At 42.7% G+C, this 19,422-nt stretch overlaps 1 protein-coding gene across 3 annotated transcripts in view; it reads left to right on the plus strand.

Annotated features, from left to right (window-relative positions):
* LOC114566403 (platelet-derived growth factor receptor beta) overlaps positions 1-18,250 on the plus strand; it is a 32,200-nt gene extending 13,950 nt beyond the window's left edge. For all 3 annotated transcript variants that reach the window (XM_028594831.1, XM_028594830.1, XM_028594832.1), the window contains 15 exons: positions 262-370; positions 1,107-1,201; positions 1,450-1,582; positions 2,984-3,088; positions 3,442-3,546; positions 4,050-4,152; positions 4,430-4,551; positions 7,638-7,750; positions 8,543-8,665; positions 8,947-9,058; positions 9,827-9,926; positions 10,942-11,047; positions 16,818-16,926; positions 17,009-17,147; positions 18,109-18,250. In XM_028594831.1, the coding sequence (XP_028450632.1) occupies positions 262-370; positions 1,107-1,201; positions 1,450-1,582; positions 2,984-3,088; positions 3,442-3,546; positions 4,050-4,152; positions 4,430-4,551; positions 7,638-7,750; positions 8,543-8,665; positions 8,947-9,058; positions 9,827-9,926; positions 10,942-11,047; positions 16,818-16,926; positions 17,009-17,147; positions 18,109-18,244 (1,710 nt within the window). In that variant the 3' untranslated portion in view covers positions 18,245-18,250. The remainder of the gene's footprint in view (positions 1-261; positions 371-1,106; positions 1,202-1,449; positions 1,583-2,983; positions 3,089-3,441; positions 3,547-4,049; positions 4,153-4,429; positions 4,552-7,637; positions 7,751-8,542; positions 8,666-8,946; positions 9,059-9,826; positions 9,927-10,941; positions 11,048-16,817; positions 16,927-17,008; positions 17,148-18,108) is intronic.
* Positions 18,251-19,422: the final 1,172 nt, after the last annotated feature.

Genomic DNA, 19,422 nt, shown 5'->3' on the forward strand with positions numbered 1-19,422 from the left:
CACATGGCCTCCGCAATAAACAAGCTGTTCTTTTATGTCGCCGAGTGTTGTTTTGTGTTTTCTTAAAGGTGTAGCAACCATATTATAAACCCAAGAGTACCCAACCCTAGTTTTAATACTCACGTAAACCTGTGTGTGTGTCTGTGTGTGTGCTACCTCTGTGTGTGTGTGTGTGTGTGTGCAACCTCTGTGTGTGTGTGTGTGTGTGTGTGTGCTACATTTGTGTGTTTGTGTGTGTGTTTGTGTGTGTTACCTGTGCAGGTGCGCAGTGTGTTGACTCTGCAGAGTCTCAGCTCTGTGTCAGCTGTTCGCTGTGAAGCCAAAAACTCTGCAGGATGGCGAGCCAGAGACCTGAGAGTCCTGTCCAACTGTACGTCCCAACACTGCCGTCCTCAACTATCATGTCTCTGGAAATATATATTGATTTATATTGTCATTCTGAGATTCATGTTCTTAAAACAATAACACAATAAAGATATATTCTCTCTCTCTGTCTCCCTGTCTACATGTCTCTCTCTGCCTGTCTCGCTGTCTACCTGTCTCTCTGTCTACCTGTTTCTCTCTCTCCGCCTGTCTCTCTGTCTACTTGATTCTCTCTCTGCCTGTCTCTCTGTCTACCTGTCTCTCTGTCTACTTGTCTCTCTCTCTCTGCCTGTCTCTCTGTCTACCTTTCTCTCTCGCTTTCTCTCGCCTGTCTCTGTCTACATGTCTCTCACTCTCTCTCCCCGCCTGTCTCTGTCTACATGTCTCTCTCTCTACCTGTCTATCTGTCTCTCTCTCTCCGCCTGTCTCTCTGTCTCTCGCTCTCTCTCGCCTGTCTCTGTCTACATGTCTCTCTCTCTCTCCACCTGTCTCTGTCTACATGTCTCTCTCTCTGTCTATCTGTCTCTCTCTCTCTCCGCCTGTCTCTCTGTCTACCTTTCTATCTCTCTCTACCTTTCTGTCTGTCTCTCTCTCCGCCTGTCTCTCTGTTTAACTCTCTCTCTCTCTCTGCCTGTCTCCCTGTCTGTCTCTCTCTCTCACTCTGTCTCTCTCTCTGTCTCTGTCTCTCTCTCTCTCTCTCTCTGCCTGTCTCTCTGTCTACCTGTCTCTCCACCTGTCTCCAGCTCTCCTGTCTCAGGTGATGGTGTTAGCAGCAGTAATGGTTCTGGTCATCATCGCCATCGTCTTCCTCATCATCCTCATCTTCCTCTGGAGAAAAGTCAGTTCAACCCGTTACCGTGGTTACCACTAGTTACAGTTCCTACCAGAGAGTATTTAGTCTGTGTACTCCTGTCTGTAGAAACCTCGGTATGAAGTACTCTGGAAGGTGATTGAGTCTGTCTATAGTGGTATCGGTGGTATATAGTCTATGTATTCCTGTCTATATTAGTATCAGTAGTATATAGTATGTGTACTCCTGTCTATAGTAGTATCTATAGTATATAGTCTGTGTACTCCTGTCTGTAGAAACCTCGTTATGAAGTACTCTGGAAGGTGATTGAGTCGGTGAGCGCTGACGGACAGCAGTACATGTACCTCGACCCCACCGCCCTGCCGTACAACTCTGCCTGGGAAGTTCCGCGGGACAACGTAGTACTAGGTAATACTACAATATACACTCACCTAAAGGATTATTAGGAACACCCTACTAAGACCGTGTTTGACCCCCTTTCTCCTTCAGAACTGCCTTAATTCTTTGTGTCATTGATCCAACAAGGTGCTGGAAGCATTCTTTAGAAATGTTGGCCCATATTGAGAGGAGAGGGTCTTACAGTTGATGGAGATTTAGGGAATGCACATCCAAGGAACAAAGCTCCCGTTCCACCACATCCCAAAGATGTTCTATTGGGTTGAGATGTGGGGACTGTGGGGGCCATTTTAGTACAGGGAACTCATTGTAATGTTCAAGAAACCAGTTTGAAATGATTCGAGCTTTGTGCCATGGTGCATTATCCTGCTGGAAGTAGCCATCAGAGGATGGAAAAAGGGATGGACATGGTCAGAAACAATGCTCAGGTAGGCTGTGGCATTTAAACGATCCCCAATTGGTACAAAGGGGCCAATAAAACATTCCCCACACCATTACACCCCCACCACCAGCCTGCCCAGTGGTAACAAGGCATGATGGATGTTCTCATTCTGTTTACGCCAAATTCTGACTCTACCATCTGAATGTCTCAACAGAAATCGAGACTCATCAGACCAGGCAACATTTTTACAGTCTACAACTGTCCAATTTTGGTGACCTCATGCAAATTGTAGTCTCATGTTCCTATTTTTAGAGGAGATGAGAGGTACCCGGTGGGGTCTTCTGCTGGTGTAGCCCATCCGCCTCAAGATTGTGCATGTTGTGGCTTCACAAATGCTTTGCTGCATACCTCGGTTGTAACGAGTGGTTATGTGAGTCAAAGTTGATCTTCTATCAGCTGGAATCAGTCGGCCCATTCTCCTCTGACCTCTAGCATCAACAAGGCATTTTCGCCCCCCAGGACTGCAGCATACTGGATGTTTTTACTTTTTCAGACCATTCTTTGTAAACCCTAGAAATGGTTGTGGGTGAGAATCCCAGTAACTGAGCAGACTGTGAAATACTCAGACCAGCCCGTCTGGCACCAACAACCACGCCACGCTCAAAGCTGATTAGATCACCTTTCTTTCCCATTCTGACATTCAGTTCGGAGTTCAGGAGATTGTCTAGACCTGGACCGCCCCCCTAAATGCATTGAAGCAGCTGCCATGTGATTGGTTGATTAGATAACTGCATTAAAGAGAAATCTTACAGGTGTTCCTAATAATCTTTAAGGTGAGTGTATATACTCTATATACTGTATAATACTCTGAGAACACGTAGTAATACTTGATCCTCAGAGACAAGACAATGCAGTCGTAATATACATAATTAATACCGTCTGTCTATCGGTCTGTCTATCGGTCTGTCTGTCTCTCTCTCTCTCTTCCTGTCTGTCTGTCTGTCTGTCTCTCTCTTCCTGTCTGTCTGCAGGTCAGGTGTTGGGTTCAGGTGCTTTTGGTCGTGTTGTTGCGGCGACTGTCTCTGGTCTGCTTCACTCTCACTCTACAACTAAAGTGGCCATCAAGATGGTCAAACGTAAGTACCTGTCTGTCTGTCTCTCTGTCTGTCTCACTCTCTGGCTGTCTCACTGTCTCACTGTCTCACTGTCTGTCTGTCTATCTCTCTCTCTGTCTGTCTGTCTGTCTGTCTGGCCATCTGTTTCACTGTCTGTCTCACTGTCTGTCTCACTGTCTCACTGTCTGTCTGTCTGTTTTCGGATGTTCTACTAAATACTACAGATAAATGCAAATTGCCATTAATTTCTGTAAAGTGTATATATTTAAACTTTACACAGTTGAATCTTTGTGTGTGTGTGTGTGTGTGTGTGTGTGTGTGTGTGTGTGTGTGTGTGTGTGTGTGTGTGTGTGTGTGTGTGTGCGTGTGTTCAGCCAGCAGCGGTGCCGATCAGTCTCTGATGTCTGAATTGAAGGTTCTGGTTCATCTCGGCCCTCACCTGAATGTCGTCAATCTGCTGGGAGCGTGCACGAGAGAAGGTGTGCACTTTCATTCAGATTTTATTCGGAACTAATATGAATTTAATCCTTTTATGTTTTTGGTCTCAAATATATGTGACACAGAGCAGGTAACAAACAGGGAACCGTCTGCGTACTTCCAGATATTTTTATTCATTGTTTCTATCGGCAGTTGGTATGAACTGCAGTTGTTTTTTTGCCGATATCGTGAAAACCAGGCGAAAAATCTCTTAGAAAAAACATAGAACACCATTCCTGATCATTACACACGTTTTGATGTATTTTGTGTGCACGTGTTGGCAACGCTCCGTGACTAGTAGTAGGACAAAAATGTGGCGGAATAATAATAAGTATGGGGGATAATAGTCATTCTGACACTCTCACAGTGAATAATAAAAGAATAATCTAACAGATTAACTATGATGACTAACAAACAAACTGAAAGAAGCTTACGTCAAACAAAGGAAGAAACACAATAATTTACAAATGAACCAAACCAACACACTGCCTGTCTGTCTGCCCAGGTCCTGTCTATCTGATCACAGAGTTTTGTCGTCATGGAGACCTGGTGGGCTACCTGCACAGGAACAAACACACCTTCCTGCAGACTGACGCAAACGCACACAGGTCGTCTGTCTCTCTCTCTCTCTCTGTCTCTCTGTCTGCCTGTCTGTCTGTCTGTCTGTCTGTCTCTCTCTCTCTAACCTATCTGTCTGTCTCAGTGTCTCTCTAACCTGTGTCTCTGTCTGTCTGTCTCTGTCTATCTGTCTATCTATCTCTTTCTCTAACCTGTCTGTCTGTCTCCCTCTCTAACCTATCTGTCTGTCTGTCTCTGTCTTTAACCTGTCTCTCTGTCTTTCTCTCTAACCTGTCTGTCTGTCTATGTGTCTCTCTCTCTCTGCAGTGACGGTGATGGAGGTTACATGGACATGAATAAAGAGGAGAGCGTTCAGTATGTCGCCATGAAGGAGCTCAGCTACGCCGACATTGAACCTGCGGACTACGAGACGCCGTGCACGCCGCCAGGTGACACATGCCGGAGAAAAACTAACAAACAATCTAACGACGAACTGAAGAACTAACAAAGAGACAAACTGAAGAACTAACAATGAGACAAACTGAAGAACTAACAATGAGACAAACTGAAGAACTAACAATGAGACAAACTGAAGAACTAACAAAGAGACAAACTGAAGAACTAACAATGAGACAAACTGAAGAACTAACAATGAGACAAACTGAAGAACTAACAAAGAGACAAACTGAAGAACTAACAATGAGACAAACTGAAGAACTAACAATGAGACAAACTGAAGAACTAACAAAGAGACAATCTGAAGAACTAACAAAGAGACAAACTGAAGAACTAACAATGAGACAAACTGAAGAACTAACAAAGAGACAAACTGAAGAACTAACAAAGAGACAATCTGAAGAACTAACAAAGAGACAATCTGAAGAACTAACAAAGAGACAATCTGAAGAACTAACAAAGAGACAATCTGAAGAACTAACAACGAGACAAACTGAAGAACTAACAAAGAGAGAATCTGAAGAACTAATAAAGAGACAAACTGAAGAACTAACAAAGAGAGAATCTGAAGAACTAACAAAGAGACAAACTGAAGAACTAACAAAGAGACAATCTGAAGAACTAAAAGAAAGAGACAAACTGAAGAACTAACAAAGAGACAATCTGAAGAACTAAAATAAAGAGACAATCTGAAGAACTAAAAGAAAGAGACAATCTGAAGAACTAACAAAGAGACAATCTGAAGAACTAACAAAGAGACAATCTGAAGAACTAACAGACAATCTGAAGAACTTAAAAAGAGACAAACTGTAGAACTAACAAAGAGACAATCTGAAGAACTAAAAAAGAGACAATCTGAAGAACTAACAAAGAAAGAGACAAACTGAACTGAAGAACTAACAAAGAGACAATCTGAAGAACTAACAAAGAGACAAACTGAAGAACTAACAAAGAGACAATCTGAAGAACTAACAGACAATCTGAAGAACTAACAAAGAGACAAACTGAAGAACTAACAAAGAGACAAACTGAAGAACTAACAAAGAGACAAACTGAAGAACTAACAAAGAGACAAACTGAAGAACTAACAAAGAGACAAACTGAAGAACTAAAAGAAAGAGTCAATCTGAAGAACTAACAAAGAGAAAAACTGAAGAACTAACAAAGAGACAAACTGAAGAACTAAAAGAAAGAGACAAACTGAAGAACTAAAAGAAAGAGACAATCTGAAGAACTAACAAAGAGACAATCTGAAGAACTAACAAAGAGACAAACTGAAGAACTCACAAAGAGACAATCTGAAGAACTCACAAAGAGACAAACTGAAGAACTAAAAGAAAGAGACAAACTGAAGAACTAAAAGAAAGAGACAAACTGAGGAACTAACAAAGAGACAATCTGAAGAACTAAAAGAAAGAGACAAACTGAGGAACTAACAAAGAGACAATCTGAAGAACTAACAAAGAGACAATCTGAAGAACTAACAAAGAGACAATCTGAAGAACTCACAAAGAGACAATCTGAAGAACTAACAAAGAGACAAACTGAAGAACTAACAAAGAGACAATCTGAAGAACTAACAAAGAGACAATCTGAAGAACTAACAAAGAGACAATCTGAAGAACTAACAAAGAGACAATCTGAAGAACTAACAACGAGACAAACTGAAGAACTAACAAAGAGAGAATCTGAAGAACTAATAAAGAGACAAACTGAAGAACTAACAAAGAGAGAATCTGAAGAACTAACAAAGAGACAAACTGAAGAACTAACAAAGAGACAATCTGAAGAACTAAAATAAAGAGACAATCTGAAGAACTAACAAAGAGACAATCTGAAGAACTAAAATAAAGAGACAATCTGAAGAACTAAAAGAAAGAGACAATCTGAAGAACTAACAAAGAGACAATCTGAAGAACTCACAAAGAGACAATCTGAAGAACTAACAAAGAGACAAACTGAAGAACTAAAAGAAAGAGACAAACTGAGGAACTAACAAAGAGACAATCTGAAGAACTAAAAGAAAGAGACAAACTGAGGAACTAACAAAGAGACAATCTGAAGAACTAACAAAGAGACAATCTGAAGAACTAACAAAGAGACAAACTGAAGAACTCACAAAGAGACAAACTGAAGAACTAACAAAGAGACAATCTGAAGAACTAAAAAAGAGACAATCTGAAGAACTACCAAAGAGACAATCTGAAGAACTAACAAAGAGACAATCTGAAGAACTAAAAAAGAGACAATCTGAAGAACTACCAAAGAGACAATCTGAAGAACTACCAAAGAGACAATCTGAAGAACTAACAAAGAGACAATCTGAAGAACTAACAAAGAGACAAACTGAAGAACTAACAAAGAGACAATCTGAAGAACTAACAAAGAGACAAACTGAAGAACTAACAAAGAGAGAATCTGAAGAACTAATAAAGAGACAAACTGAAGAACTAACAAAGACAATCTGAAGAACTAATAAAGAAAGAGACAAACTGAAGAACTAACAAAGAGACAAACTGAAGAACTAACAAAGAGACAAACTGAAGAACTAACAAAGAGACAATCTGAAGAACTCACAAAGAGACAAACTGAACAACTCACAAAGAGACAATCTGAAGAACTAACAAAGAGACAAACTGAAGAACTCACAAAGAGACAATCTGAAGAACTAACAAAGAGACAAACTGAAGAACTCACAAAGAGACAAACTGAAGAATTAACAGAGACAAACTGAAGAATTAACAAAGAGACAATCTGAAGAACTAACAAAGAGACAAACTGAAGAACTAACAAAGAGACAAACTGAAGAATTAACAAAGAGACAAACTGAAGAACTAACAAAGAGACAATCTGAAGAATTAACAGAGACAAACTGAAGAATTAACAAAGAGACAAACTGAAGAACTAATAAAGAAAGAGACAAGCTAAGTGCCAAAGTTTAGGGCTTGTACAGTTCCAGGTGAAACCCTGGTGTGTGTGTGTGTGTGTGTGTGTGAGTCTGTGTGTGTGTGTATGTGTGTGCGTGTGTGTTTGTGTGTTTGTGTGTGATGTAACTGGCCGTGTTGTTGTTCTCTTTCAGACCACCAGGAGGCGTCGTCTCTCCTCAGTGACTCTCCTCTCCTCAGCCTCAACGACCTTCTCAGTTTCTCCTTCCAGATCTCTCAGGCCATGGACTTCCTCTCCTCCAGAAATGTACCATCACTAATACATATTTGCATGTTATGTTGCCTATTCATGACAGGCAGGGGGGAGGTGGATTGGTGTCATTGGATTGGTGGGTGTGTCATGTTGCATTTCCCTGTGTCATGTTGCGTGTCCCTGTGTCATGTTGCATGTCCCTGTGTCATGTTGCGTGTCCCTGTGTCATGTTGCGTGTCCCTGTGTCATGTTGCGTGTCCCTGTGCTATGTTGACTGTCCCTGTGTCATGTTGCGTGTCCCTGTGTCATGTTGCGTGTCCCTGTGTCATGCTGCGTGTCCCTGTGTCATCTTGCGTGTCCCTGTGTCATGCTGCGTGTCCCTGTGCTATGTTGACTGTCCCTGTGTCATGTTGCGTGTCCCTGTGTCATGTTGCGTGTCCCTGTGTCATGCTGCGTGTCCCTGTGTCATGTTGCGTGTCCCTGTGTCATGCTGCGTGTCCCTGTGTCATGCTGCGTGTCCCTGTGTCATGTTGCGTGTCCCTGTGTCATGCTGCGTGTCCCTGTGTCATGTTGCGTGTCCCTGTGTCATGTTGCGTGTCCCTGTGTCATGCTGCGTGTCCCTGTGTCATGCTACGTGTCCCTGTGTCATGCTGTGTGTCCCTGTTTCATGTTGCGTGTCCCTGTGTCATGTTGTGTGTCCCTGTGTCATGCTGTGTGTCCCTGTGTCATGTTGCGTGTCCCTGTGTCATGTTGCGTGTCCCTGTATCATGCTGCGTGTCCCTGTGTCATGCTGCGTGTCCCTATGCCACGCTGCGTGTTGACGTTGGCGTGTTGCGTGTCCTGCAGTGTGTCCACAGAGACCTGGCTGCGAGGAACGTGCTGGTCTGCGAGGGGAAGCTGGTGAAGATCTGTGACTTTGGTTTGGCCCGAGATCTGATGAAGGACCAGGACTACATCGCCAGAGGAAACGTCAGTTTAACTTTATCGACTAAATTCTTATCGTTGAAATAGTTTTAATAAACTGCAACATTATAAGAGGGGTGGTGATGGCAGTGGATATGACACATGCTTTTGGTGTGGGAGACCTGGGTTCGATTCCCACTGCAGTACATCAACCAATGTGTCCCTGAGCAAGGCACTTAACCCCTAGTTGCTCCAGAAGCAGAGAAATTGTAAGTTGCTTTGGATAACAGTGTCTTCTAATTGTAATGTAATGTAAGTATAAGTATAAGTATGTATTGACTTTTCAGAGCTTCCTGCCGGTGAAGTGGATGTCTCCAGAGAGTATTTTCCACAACATTTACAGCTCTCAGAGTGACGTGTGGTCCTACGGAGTCTTACTGTGGGAGATCTTCTCTCTGGGTAACCAGTCCAAACCAGTACACATCTACACTACATTAGATAGACATATACACTGTTAACTCATTATGACCAAATCCAGGATTTGTCTTCTGATTGGGCTGAATATTGGGCATTTTGACGGGGTTGGGTTTCTGCCGAACCTTAGAATTTGTTCCCAGGGAACCGAACCCTAGGCTTGCACTCGGTGCGCTACGCTGGTTGCTGTGATGACGGCGCCGTTGATTATGGGAAGGTGTTTACGTAGGTGGAGCGTTCAATGTAGTAGGCTGTGAGAAAGTGGACATGGATCTGATGAGCAGAAAAAGTGTTGTTTGGCAGTACTTTCAGTCAAAAGAAGACCATTCAAGTCCAGCTACATGTTCAATCTGTTCAATGCTGATTGGTCTGGTGGTGGCGAGGATCCTAAACTATACACAACATGGCCGCTGTTACAACATCTGGTCTGAAACATCTGGAAGAATACGAGTTGTTCATGAAGGAATCTCCAGACAGCAGCCAGAATGCAGCAACTTCAGGTACAGCAAAGGAAGGACAGTCCCTGTTTACTTCATTCATGTGTTTACTGGGTTCATGGACTGAGGATGGGAGGAGGAGTCAGCACAATCTCAACCAGGGGATTCAGTATTCAGCAGAACCCCAAAAATCTGGATATGGTGCATCCCTAGCTGTAGCTCACCATTATTTTCATTGTTGATTTATCTGACGATTATTTGCTCTATAAAATGTCAGAACATGCTCATTTCTGCAGTACTTTGTGTTTTGTCGCAGGGGGGAGCCCGTACCCCGACCTTCCCATGACTCAGCAGTTTTACTCGTCTCTGAAGAGAGGATACAGGATGAGTCGCCCTGATCACGCTCCGAACGACATGTATGACACAAAACTCACTTTCACATGTTTGCCTATAAAATCCCCATCGCCAAACCCACCAGACTCCATGTAAATAATCAGGACTTTTAGCGTGTATAGAGCAGCATATTTTACACCAGACTCCATGTGAATAATCAGGACTTTTATTGTTGCAAAACACACTTCATTCAAAGTGGACAGAAACTAAAAACTATCAAAAGCCATCTTGGTTCATCTTTCCACTGTTCCAACAACCACCACTCTGGTTTGGTTGAAATAATCCCGCTGCCTCAGCAGAGCAGGTGTTACAGGTGAGGGAAGTAGAGGACCCATATGCAGAGAGAGCAGGCAGGCAAACATTGAAGTGGAGGATTTAATAAAAACAAAAAACGGCAGTACAAAGACTGGAAAACTTACAAAAACTAAACTGACGGGAAAAACACAGGCAGGAGCAAACTGACGCAGGCACAAAGACAAGGCACAGGGAGGAAACACAAGGACATGGCTACAAAACGATGTGACACAAGACAAGGGGAACACAGAGGCTAAATACATGAGGTGATGGGTAAATCAGAAGCAGGTGAGACAACAGGTGAAACACATCAGGGCGGGGCAGGACAATCAACAAAGGCGGGAAACAGAAAGCAAAGCTAGACATGACAAGACAGAAGACCAGACTATCAAAATAAAACAGGAAGCAGGAAAAACATGATATAACCTAAATACAGACACTCGAGACAACACTAGACAACACCAGGGATAACAGAGAACACAAGACACAGAACAGAGTACATCAACACAACAGGGAACAGAAAGTTACAAAAAGTGCAGACACAAAACACTGAAACCATAACAGCAGGAAACATGACAAGGACAGGACCCACCATAATACCAAAATCACTCTTTAATCCACCAATCAGCTCGCTTAAAGCTTTGTCTGCACTGCAAGACTGATGTGTTACATTACACCAGACTCCATGTAAATAATCAGCACTTTTAGACATATCTGATCTGATATTTAATGTTCGGTCTCCAGTTATGATCTGATGAAACAGTGTTGGGAGGAGAAACCTCAGTCCAGACCTTCTTTCTCCTCGCTGATCATCGCCTTGGGCAACATGATGACCGAGGACTACAAAAAGGTACTAGAGTACTCTATTACCACGTAGTAATCCTACTCAGACGCTCATTTTCAGGCTCATACTTGTAATTTGGGTTTCTTCTTCTGTTTACGTGATTTAATGTTAAAAAACATATTTTCTTCATCCTGTCTGTCTGAATATACCTGTCTGTCTGAATATACCTGTATTCATCCTGTCTGAACATACCTGTATATTCATCCTGTCTGTCTGAAATGCTCTGTTTTAGCAGCTGTCTCTTTAAGAAAAAGCCCTTCTCATTCAATGTGTTTCTTTATTTCCATGACTATTTACATTGTAGATTCTCACTGAAGGCATCAAAACTATGAATGAACACATATGGAATTATGTACTTAACAAAAAAGTGTGAAATAACTGAAAACATGTCTTATATTTTAGATTCTTCAAAGTAGCCACCCTTTGCTTTTTTTGATAACTCTGCAAACCCTTGGTGTTCTCTCAATGAGCTTCATGAGGTAGTCACCTGAAATGGTTTTACCTTCACAGGTGTGCTTTGTCAGGGTTCATTAGTGGAATTATTTCCCTTATTAATAAAAAAGCAAAGGGTGGCTACTTTGAAGAATCTAAAATATAAGATATGTTTTCAGTTAATTCCATATGTGTTCAATCATAGTTTTGATGCCTTCAGTGAGAATCTACAATGTAAATAGTCATGAAAATAAAAGAAAATGCATTTGAATGAGAAGGTGTGTCCAAACTTTTGGCCTGTACTGTATATTACTATATAACTTTATATTAATAACTAGTAGCAACATGCCATCTGTTGTAGCTACAAGCTAACAGTTGCACCGTTCTGCTGATATCTTTGCTGTCTTCGTAGCCGTTACAGAAGGTTTTGTATCCAGCCTGGAAGTCCAGAGTTTTTGGGGTCTTTTTGCAATTAATCCATACTGTTACATCCAAGATTGATACATTTTATGTCCATAATTTATGATTTTTTGGCCATTTATCTCCGAGGATCGCAGCTAGCTCTGATGCTAACCATCCTTTTTTTTTCCCATGATGCTTTGGGAGTTGCTTGTTTTTGTCTTGTAAACCAATGAAAGACACACATTAGGCCCATATCATCTGAGGCACAACAAAGATTGTTTATTGTGAGGAGAGATCACTCAAAGTCAGAATAGTAAGATGTGACCAATTCAATTCAATTCAATAAAATTTTATTTATAGTATCAAATCATAACATAGGTTATCTCGAGACACTTTACAGATAGAGTAGGTCTAGACCACACTCTAAAATTTACAAAGCCCCAACAATTACAGTAATTCCCTCAAGAGCAAGCAGTGCAACAGTGGCGAGGAAAAACTCCCTCTTGGGAAGAAACCTGGGACAGACCCAGGCTCTTGGTAGGCGGTGTCTGACGGGCCGGTTGGGGGTGTGATGAACAGTGGCGATAGTAGTCACATTAATAATGGAACAGTGACTTCAAATGGTAGTCATAGTATTTCATGTCATATCAGGGCGCTGCAGGGCGTTCCAGGATGTAGCGTGGCCCAGCAGAGCATGGATGGACGTAACAGGAAGCAGCAGGGTTCAGCAGGAAGTAGCAGGGTTCAGCAGGAAGCAGCAGGAAGCTGCAGGGTTCAACAGGAAGCAGCAGGAAGCAGCAGGGTTCAGCAGGAAGCAGCAGGGTTCAGCAGGAAGCAGCAGGGTTCAGCCGGAAGCAGCAGGAAGCAGCAGGAAGCAGCAGGGTTCAGCAGGAAGCAGCAGGGTTCAGCAGGAAGCAGCAGGGTTCAGCCGGAAGCAGCAGGAAGCAGCAGGAAGCAGCAGGAAGCAGCAGGGTTCAGCAGGAAGCAGCAGGGTTTAGCAGGAAGCAGCAGGAAGCAGCAGGAAGCAGCAGGGTTCAGCCGGAAGCAGCAGGAAGCAGCAGGGTTCAGCAGGAAGCAGCAGGGTTTAGCAGGAAGCAGCAGGAAGCAGCAGGAAGCAGCAGGGTTCAGCCGGAAGCAGCAGGAAGCAGCAGGGTTCAGCAGGAAGCAGCAGGGTTCAGCAGGAAGCAGCAGGGTTCAGCAGGAAGCTGCAGGGTTCAGCAGGAAGCAGCAGGGTTTAGCAGGAAGCTGCAGGGTTCAGCAGGAAGCAGCAGGGTTCAGCAAGAAGCAGCAGGGTTCAGCCGGAAGCAGCAGGAAGCAGCAGGAAGCAGCAGGGTTCAGCAGGAAGCAGCAGGGTTCAGCAGGAAGCAGCAGGGTTCAGCCGGAAGCAGCAGGAAGCAGCAGGAAGCAGCAGGGTTCAGCAGGAAGCAGCAGGGTTTAGCAGGAAGCAGCAGGGTTCAGCAGGAAGCAGCAGGGTTCAGCAGGAAGCTGCAGGGTTCAGCAGGAAGCAGCAGGGTTTAGCAGGAAGCTGCAGGGTTCAGCAGGAAGCAGCAGGGTTCAGCAGGAAGCAGCAGGGTTCAGCCGGAAGCAGCAGGAAGCAGCAGGAAGCAGCAGGGTTCAGCAGGAAGCAGCAGGGTTCAGCCGGAAGCAGCAGGAAGCAGCAGGAAGCAGCAGGGTTCAGCAGGAAGCTGCAGGGTTCAGCAGGGTTCAGCAGGAAGCAGCAGGAAGCAGCAGGGTTCAGCAGGAAGCAGCAGGAAGCAGCAGGGTTCAGCAGGAAGCAGCAGGGTTCAGCAGGAAGCAGCAGGAAGCAGCAGGGTTCAGCAGGAAGCAGCAGGGTTCAGCAGGAAGCAGCAGGGTTCAGCAGGAAGCAGCAGGAAGCAGCAGGAAGCAGCAGGGTTCAGCAGGAAGCAGCAGGAAGCAGCAGGGTTCAGCAGGAAGCAGCAGGGTTCAGCAGGAAGCAGCAGGGTTCAGCAGGGTTCAGCAGGAAGCAGCAGGAAGCAGCAGGGTTCAGCAGGAAGCAGCAGGAAGCAGCAGGGTTCAGCAGGAAGCAGCAGGGTTCAGCAGGAAGCAGCAGGGTTCAGCAGGAAGCAGCAGGGTTCAGCCGGAAGCAGCAGGGTTCAGCAGGAAGCAGCAGGGTTCAGCAGGAAGCTGCAGGGTTCAGCAGGAAGCAGCAGGGTTCAGCAGGAAGCAGCAGGGTTCAGCAGGAAGCAGCAGGGTTCAGCAGGGTTCAGCAGGAAGCAGCAGGAAGCAGCAGGGTTCAGCAGGAAGCAGCAGGAAGCAGCAGGGTTCAGCAGGAAGCAGCAGGGTTCAGCAGGAAGCAGCAGGGTTCAGCAGGAAGCAGCAGGGTTCAGCCGGAAGCAGCAGGGTTCAGCAGGAAGCAGCAGGGTTCAGCAGGAAGCTGCAGGGTTCAGCAGGAAGCAGCAGGGTTCAGCAGGAAGCTGCAGGGTTCAGCAGGAAGCAGCATGACATTGCAGGACACCGCTGAGCTCGGCAGGGAGTGCAGCAGGACCACGGCGACAGCTGGAACCAGGATCTTGGTGCCAACGTTCTCCAAGGAAATAAGCTGGGGGAAAAAACATAAGGACTCCGGGGAGTAAACTCCCCAGAAGCTAGGATTAGTAACAAGCATTTCTGGGACTGGATACACACAAATAGTAATAGTAATAGTAATAGAAAGGGAGAGGAGAGAGCAGCTCAGTGTGTCAGAGGAAGGAAGTCCCCCGGCAGTCTAGAACTATAACAGCGTAACTATAACAGCGTAACTAAGAGAGACAGGTCATAAGGAGAGGTAACCTGTTCGGGCTTAGAACTCTCCCCCTGCCGGATCGGGCTTGGCTGGCCTGCCTCCCTCTACTTTGTTATGTATTATTAATCTAACAATTATGAAGAGAAGCAGGTGGGCCAGTTAGGTGAACACTGCAACTCCTCTCTCCCTAACTATAAGCTTTATCAAATAGAAAAGATCGTCTATTACCGTTCTAAACTGTTCTACAGAGAAGAATGACATCACTGTTTTAAGTTTTGGCATAAGTTTGGGCCTTTTTTTGAAGAAATGTAAATAGTTTGTCCTTTATATGAGTTATAATATTCATTATGGTTATTTTTGCACTGGATGACTCCAAACATATAAGAGAACTGTTTTAGACAACACAAATGCTTGTGTAGCATTGCTGTGTGTGTGATATCAATAACTATGACATTATTATTTTGATTATTGGCATAAGTGCATGTCATGAGGACAAAAGCATCTGGACTTTTTTGAAACAATTTAGATATTTTGTCCACTGTATGAGTTATGATTTTTATTTTTTCACAGTTTGACTCCTATTACATATGAGAACTGTTTTAGAGAAGATTGGCTTAGCTTTTATTGCTGTGTGGTTATATCAATACATATCTGTGAGATTCATTTTCCGCTATTTATTTATTTGTCTTTATGGTCCTACAGCCGTTTTCTACATTCAATTGGCCTCACTGCAGCACAAATATAACAATAGCCCAGTTTGTCCTGAAAGAAATTATGTTTATAGATGACTGTGGACAACAGTGCCACTAACCCTAACCCTTGCCACTGTCCCACTAAATGCTTGTTCTTGAGGGAATTACTGGAATTGTTGGGTCTTTGTAAATTATAGAGTGTGATCTAAACCTACTCTAACCCTACTGTCCTGAGATCTTGTTATGATTTGATACTATAAATAACATTTAATTGAAATTAAATTGATCAGATTGATGTTTGATCCCTCCTGTTGTCCCCGGGTCAAATTTAACCTGTTTACAAAAACTTTCTATATCAGAACTATGACAAAAGAACGTTGAAAAAAGTGACAAATGTTTGAAAAAGGTACAAAAGCGCAGGAAAAACATTGATAATTTGTTTTTTTAATAAATGTTGAAAAAAGTCACAAAATAAATCGGAAAAAGTGACAAAAAAACATCAAAAACATAGCCAAAGGTGACAAAAACTTGTTAAAAGTGACAAAAAAATTCGAAAAAATACACTGGAAAAAGTGAGAAAAATACTTGTTAAAGGTATAGTGGAGGATTTTCCCGAATTTTAGAAAAGAACCACCCTCTGTACTTTTTGAAAGAATGCACATGCGCAACACTCTGCCTGCTCCCGAGAGGGAACGCCTATTAAACGTGTGCACGAGAGTGCACTGTTTACAAGTTGCTGTCAGCATGGCTCATACCAGCCTACTCTCCAAAAGAAGATTTGCACTTTTTCACAAATTGAGATGTTTACCGTGTGTGCGCGGTGCGTGACTTGTGCCGGGGCTAGCATCGCTAATCATAGCTTACATCAACTTTTACTAGCAGTGATTTTAAATGGATTTCTCCAAATAGCCAAACTTTACCTGTGGAGTAGAAACTTCACGAATGAGGCATCAGTGGGAAGCCCAACCTGTGCTTTTAGCGCACGCCAGCGTGTGAAATATTCTCCCAAAAGCTTCAATGCTTCAATGAATGGCTGAAACTGTAGCTCAAGCTCACCACACATATACACCTGAAAGCTCGGGACGTAAACATATCACCAGAATGATTGACAACCAGGAGGACCAATAGTCTTGATGATCCACCCAGAAAAAGAAAATCCTCCACTATACCTTTAAGAAATCGCCCAAAAATTGGAAAGAATGTGACAAAAAATTTGGATTAAAAGTGAAAAGGACGACAAAATGTTGAAATTTCGACTGAGAAAAAGATAAAGTTGCAGGTCGACGGGAAGACAACACTAGGGTTAAAAGACTTTTTAGAAAATAAAACCAGACGGACCATAAATTGTTAAAAATCCCTGAAGGCTGAGAGGATTAAGTTTCTAAATACTGTGTGTAAGTATTACAGTAGTAGTAGTATTTATGACAAAGACATGGACGTCTGGCTGTTTCCAACTTTTTCGTCACTGTTGTCAGTAAATGTTGTTGTTGTTGTTGTTGTGTGTCAGTGTTACCTCCAGCTGAGCCAGGACTTCCTGAAAGGTGATAATCCAGCTGTGGTTCGGTCCAGAGGCCGTCCAATCAGAGACCAGATGGACGGACAGACAGACGCAGACGGTCAGAAACACGTTCTCACTCCCATCGCTAAACACTATCACTGTACTGATCACAGAGATCTTACCCTCCGTGATGTTTACAGGAAGTCCCGCTCCCCAGGTGACTGTTCACCTGCTAGAGGCGGAGCCAGAGGAGGCAGGCCCCTCCCACGGCAGTTACATCATCCCCGTCACTGACATCATCATAGAAACCAGCGGCAGTGCTGCGCCGGACGCAGTCAGGTACCAATAAAGTTATTTAAAACATGAACACAGATAATCATACATCAGGGCTCTCAAAGTTAACAATAATATCTGTATAATACTATAATTCTATAGTAGTGTATATATATATATATATATATATATATACGTTATATTCTCTACAGCAGAGTGAAGTATCTCCAGTCTGATTTCTGCTCAACAAGCTTTGTTTCTTTGTTTCTGATCATTGATTTAGTTAGTTAGTCTCTGCTGATTAAATGTGGATCTTTTATTTGTGATTCAGGATCAAGTTTAACTTCCGAAGCCTCTTAAGAGTGTACCCCGAACCCATCACTGCCTTCCTATCGGAGTGCTCAGACAAAACATCGGAAAAAAATAAAAAAAATGCAACAAAAATATCCAAAAAAGCGTGGTCATCCGGGTGTTGTGACCCTCAGCGTGGCGAGTCCTGGCAGAGCCTAGCTCGCCGCTCGGCCGCGGCGAGGGGTCTGCTGTTTCACGGAGAACGTTATGCTTTCTAACGTTACTGCTGCATCGCTTCATGATCCAAAATGCGTCAACTCGGTGTTATGGCGTTCATGTTGACCGCCCTAAATACCCCTCCTGGTGTCCTTGGGTCTAATCTGACGCATTTTCAAAACGTTTCTATACTGGGTTTCTTCCAACCTAATTCTAAAACAAAATAACATGGATGGTACTATAAAACGCTCTTTACAAGTAAAATAAGTAATCAGTTCACTACTTTCATTGATTTTGGGTGTTTGGTGTTAAATTCATAGCATTTGAGATATATATATATATATATATATATATATCTCAAATGGTTGCGGGTTCGACTCTGACCTTCGGCCCTTTGCTGCATATCATCTCTCTCCCCTTTCATGTCTTCATCTGTCCTATCAAAATAAAGGCCAAAAAATTATAAAAAAAAAAAAGTAAAGTTTAAACTTGATGATGATGATGGTCTGTGTCACCGCAGCCCTCAGATCTCAGAGTCTCCAGGAGAACAGGAAGTGACATCATCAGAGGATGGACAGAAAGTGACATCATCAGAGGATGGCCAGGAAGTGACATCAGCAGAGAAGTGTCCTGAGGAAGACGAGAGCTGCCTGTGAAAGAAACCTAAATACAAACGGCAGCAGAATCAGATTCATAACTTTATCATATTTAGCTGCATATTCCTTTATATTTGATCCAGAAGTGTCTGTGTATATCTGCGTTATTATTTTAATCTGCTTCCAGACAAACTTTCTTCAGTTTTAATAAACGTTTGTTTACTGAAACCCATGTGGCACTGCCTGCTTGATTTAACCCTCCTGATGTCTTCAGGGCTAACCCTGCGTTCATGCCACCTCGGAAAGTTATCTGATATCATGGATTCTAACAGGATATATAAGACTAGATGATAGTAGTTATCTGATATCATGGATTCTAACAGGATATATAAGACTAGATGATAGTAGTTATCTGATATCATGGATTCTAACAGGATATATAAGACTAGATGATAGTAGTTATCTGATATCATGGATTCTAACAGGATATATAAGACTAGATGATAGTAGTTATCTGATATCATGGATTCTAACAGGATATATAAGACTAGATGATAGTAGTTATCTGATATCATGGATTCTAACAGGATATATAAGACTAGATGATAGTAGTTATCTGATATCATGGATTCTAACAGGATATATAAGACTAGATGGTAGTAATTATCTGATATCATGGATTCTAACAGGATATATAAGACTAGATGATAGTAGTTATCTGATATCATGGATTCTAACAGGATATATAAGACTAGATGATAGTAGTTATCTGATATCATGGATTCTAACAGGATATATAAGACTAGATGATAGTAGTTATCTGATATCATGGATTCTAACAGGATATATAAGACTAGATGATAGTAGTTATCTGATATAATGGATTCTAACAGGATATATAAGACTAGATGGTAGTAGTTATCTGATATCATGGATTCTAACAGGATATATAAGACTAGATGGTAGTAATTATCTGATATCATGGATTCTAACAGGATATATAAGACTAGATGATAGTAGTTATCTGATATCATGGATTCTAACAGGATATATAAGACTAGATGATAGTAGTTATCTGATATCATGGATTCTAACAGGATATATAAGACTAGATGATAGTAGTTATCTGATATCATGGATTCTAACAGGATATATAAGACTAGATGATAGTAGTTATCTGATATCATGGATTCTAACAGGATATATAAGACTAGATGATAGTAGTTATCTGATATCAT

Source organism: Perca flavescens, chromosome 13 (genome assembly GCF_004354835.1).
Source record: "Perca flavescens isolate YP-PL-M2 chromosome 13, PFLA_1.0, whole genome shotgun sequence".
Lineage (NCBI taxonomy): Eukaryota > Metazoa > Chordata > Actinopteri > Perciformes > Percidae > Perca > Perca flavescens.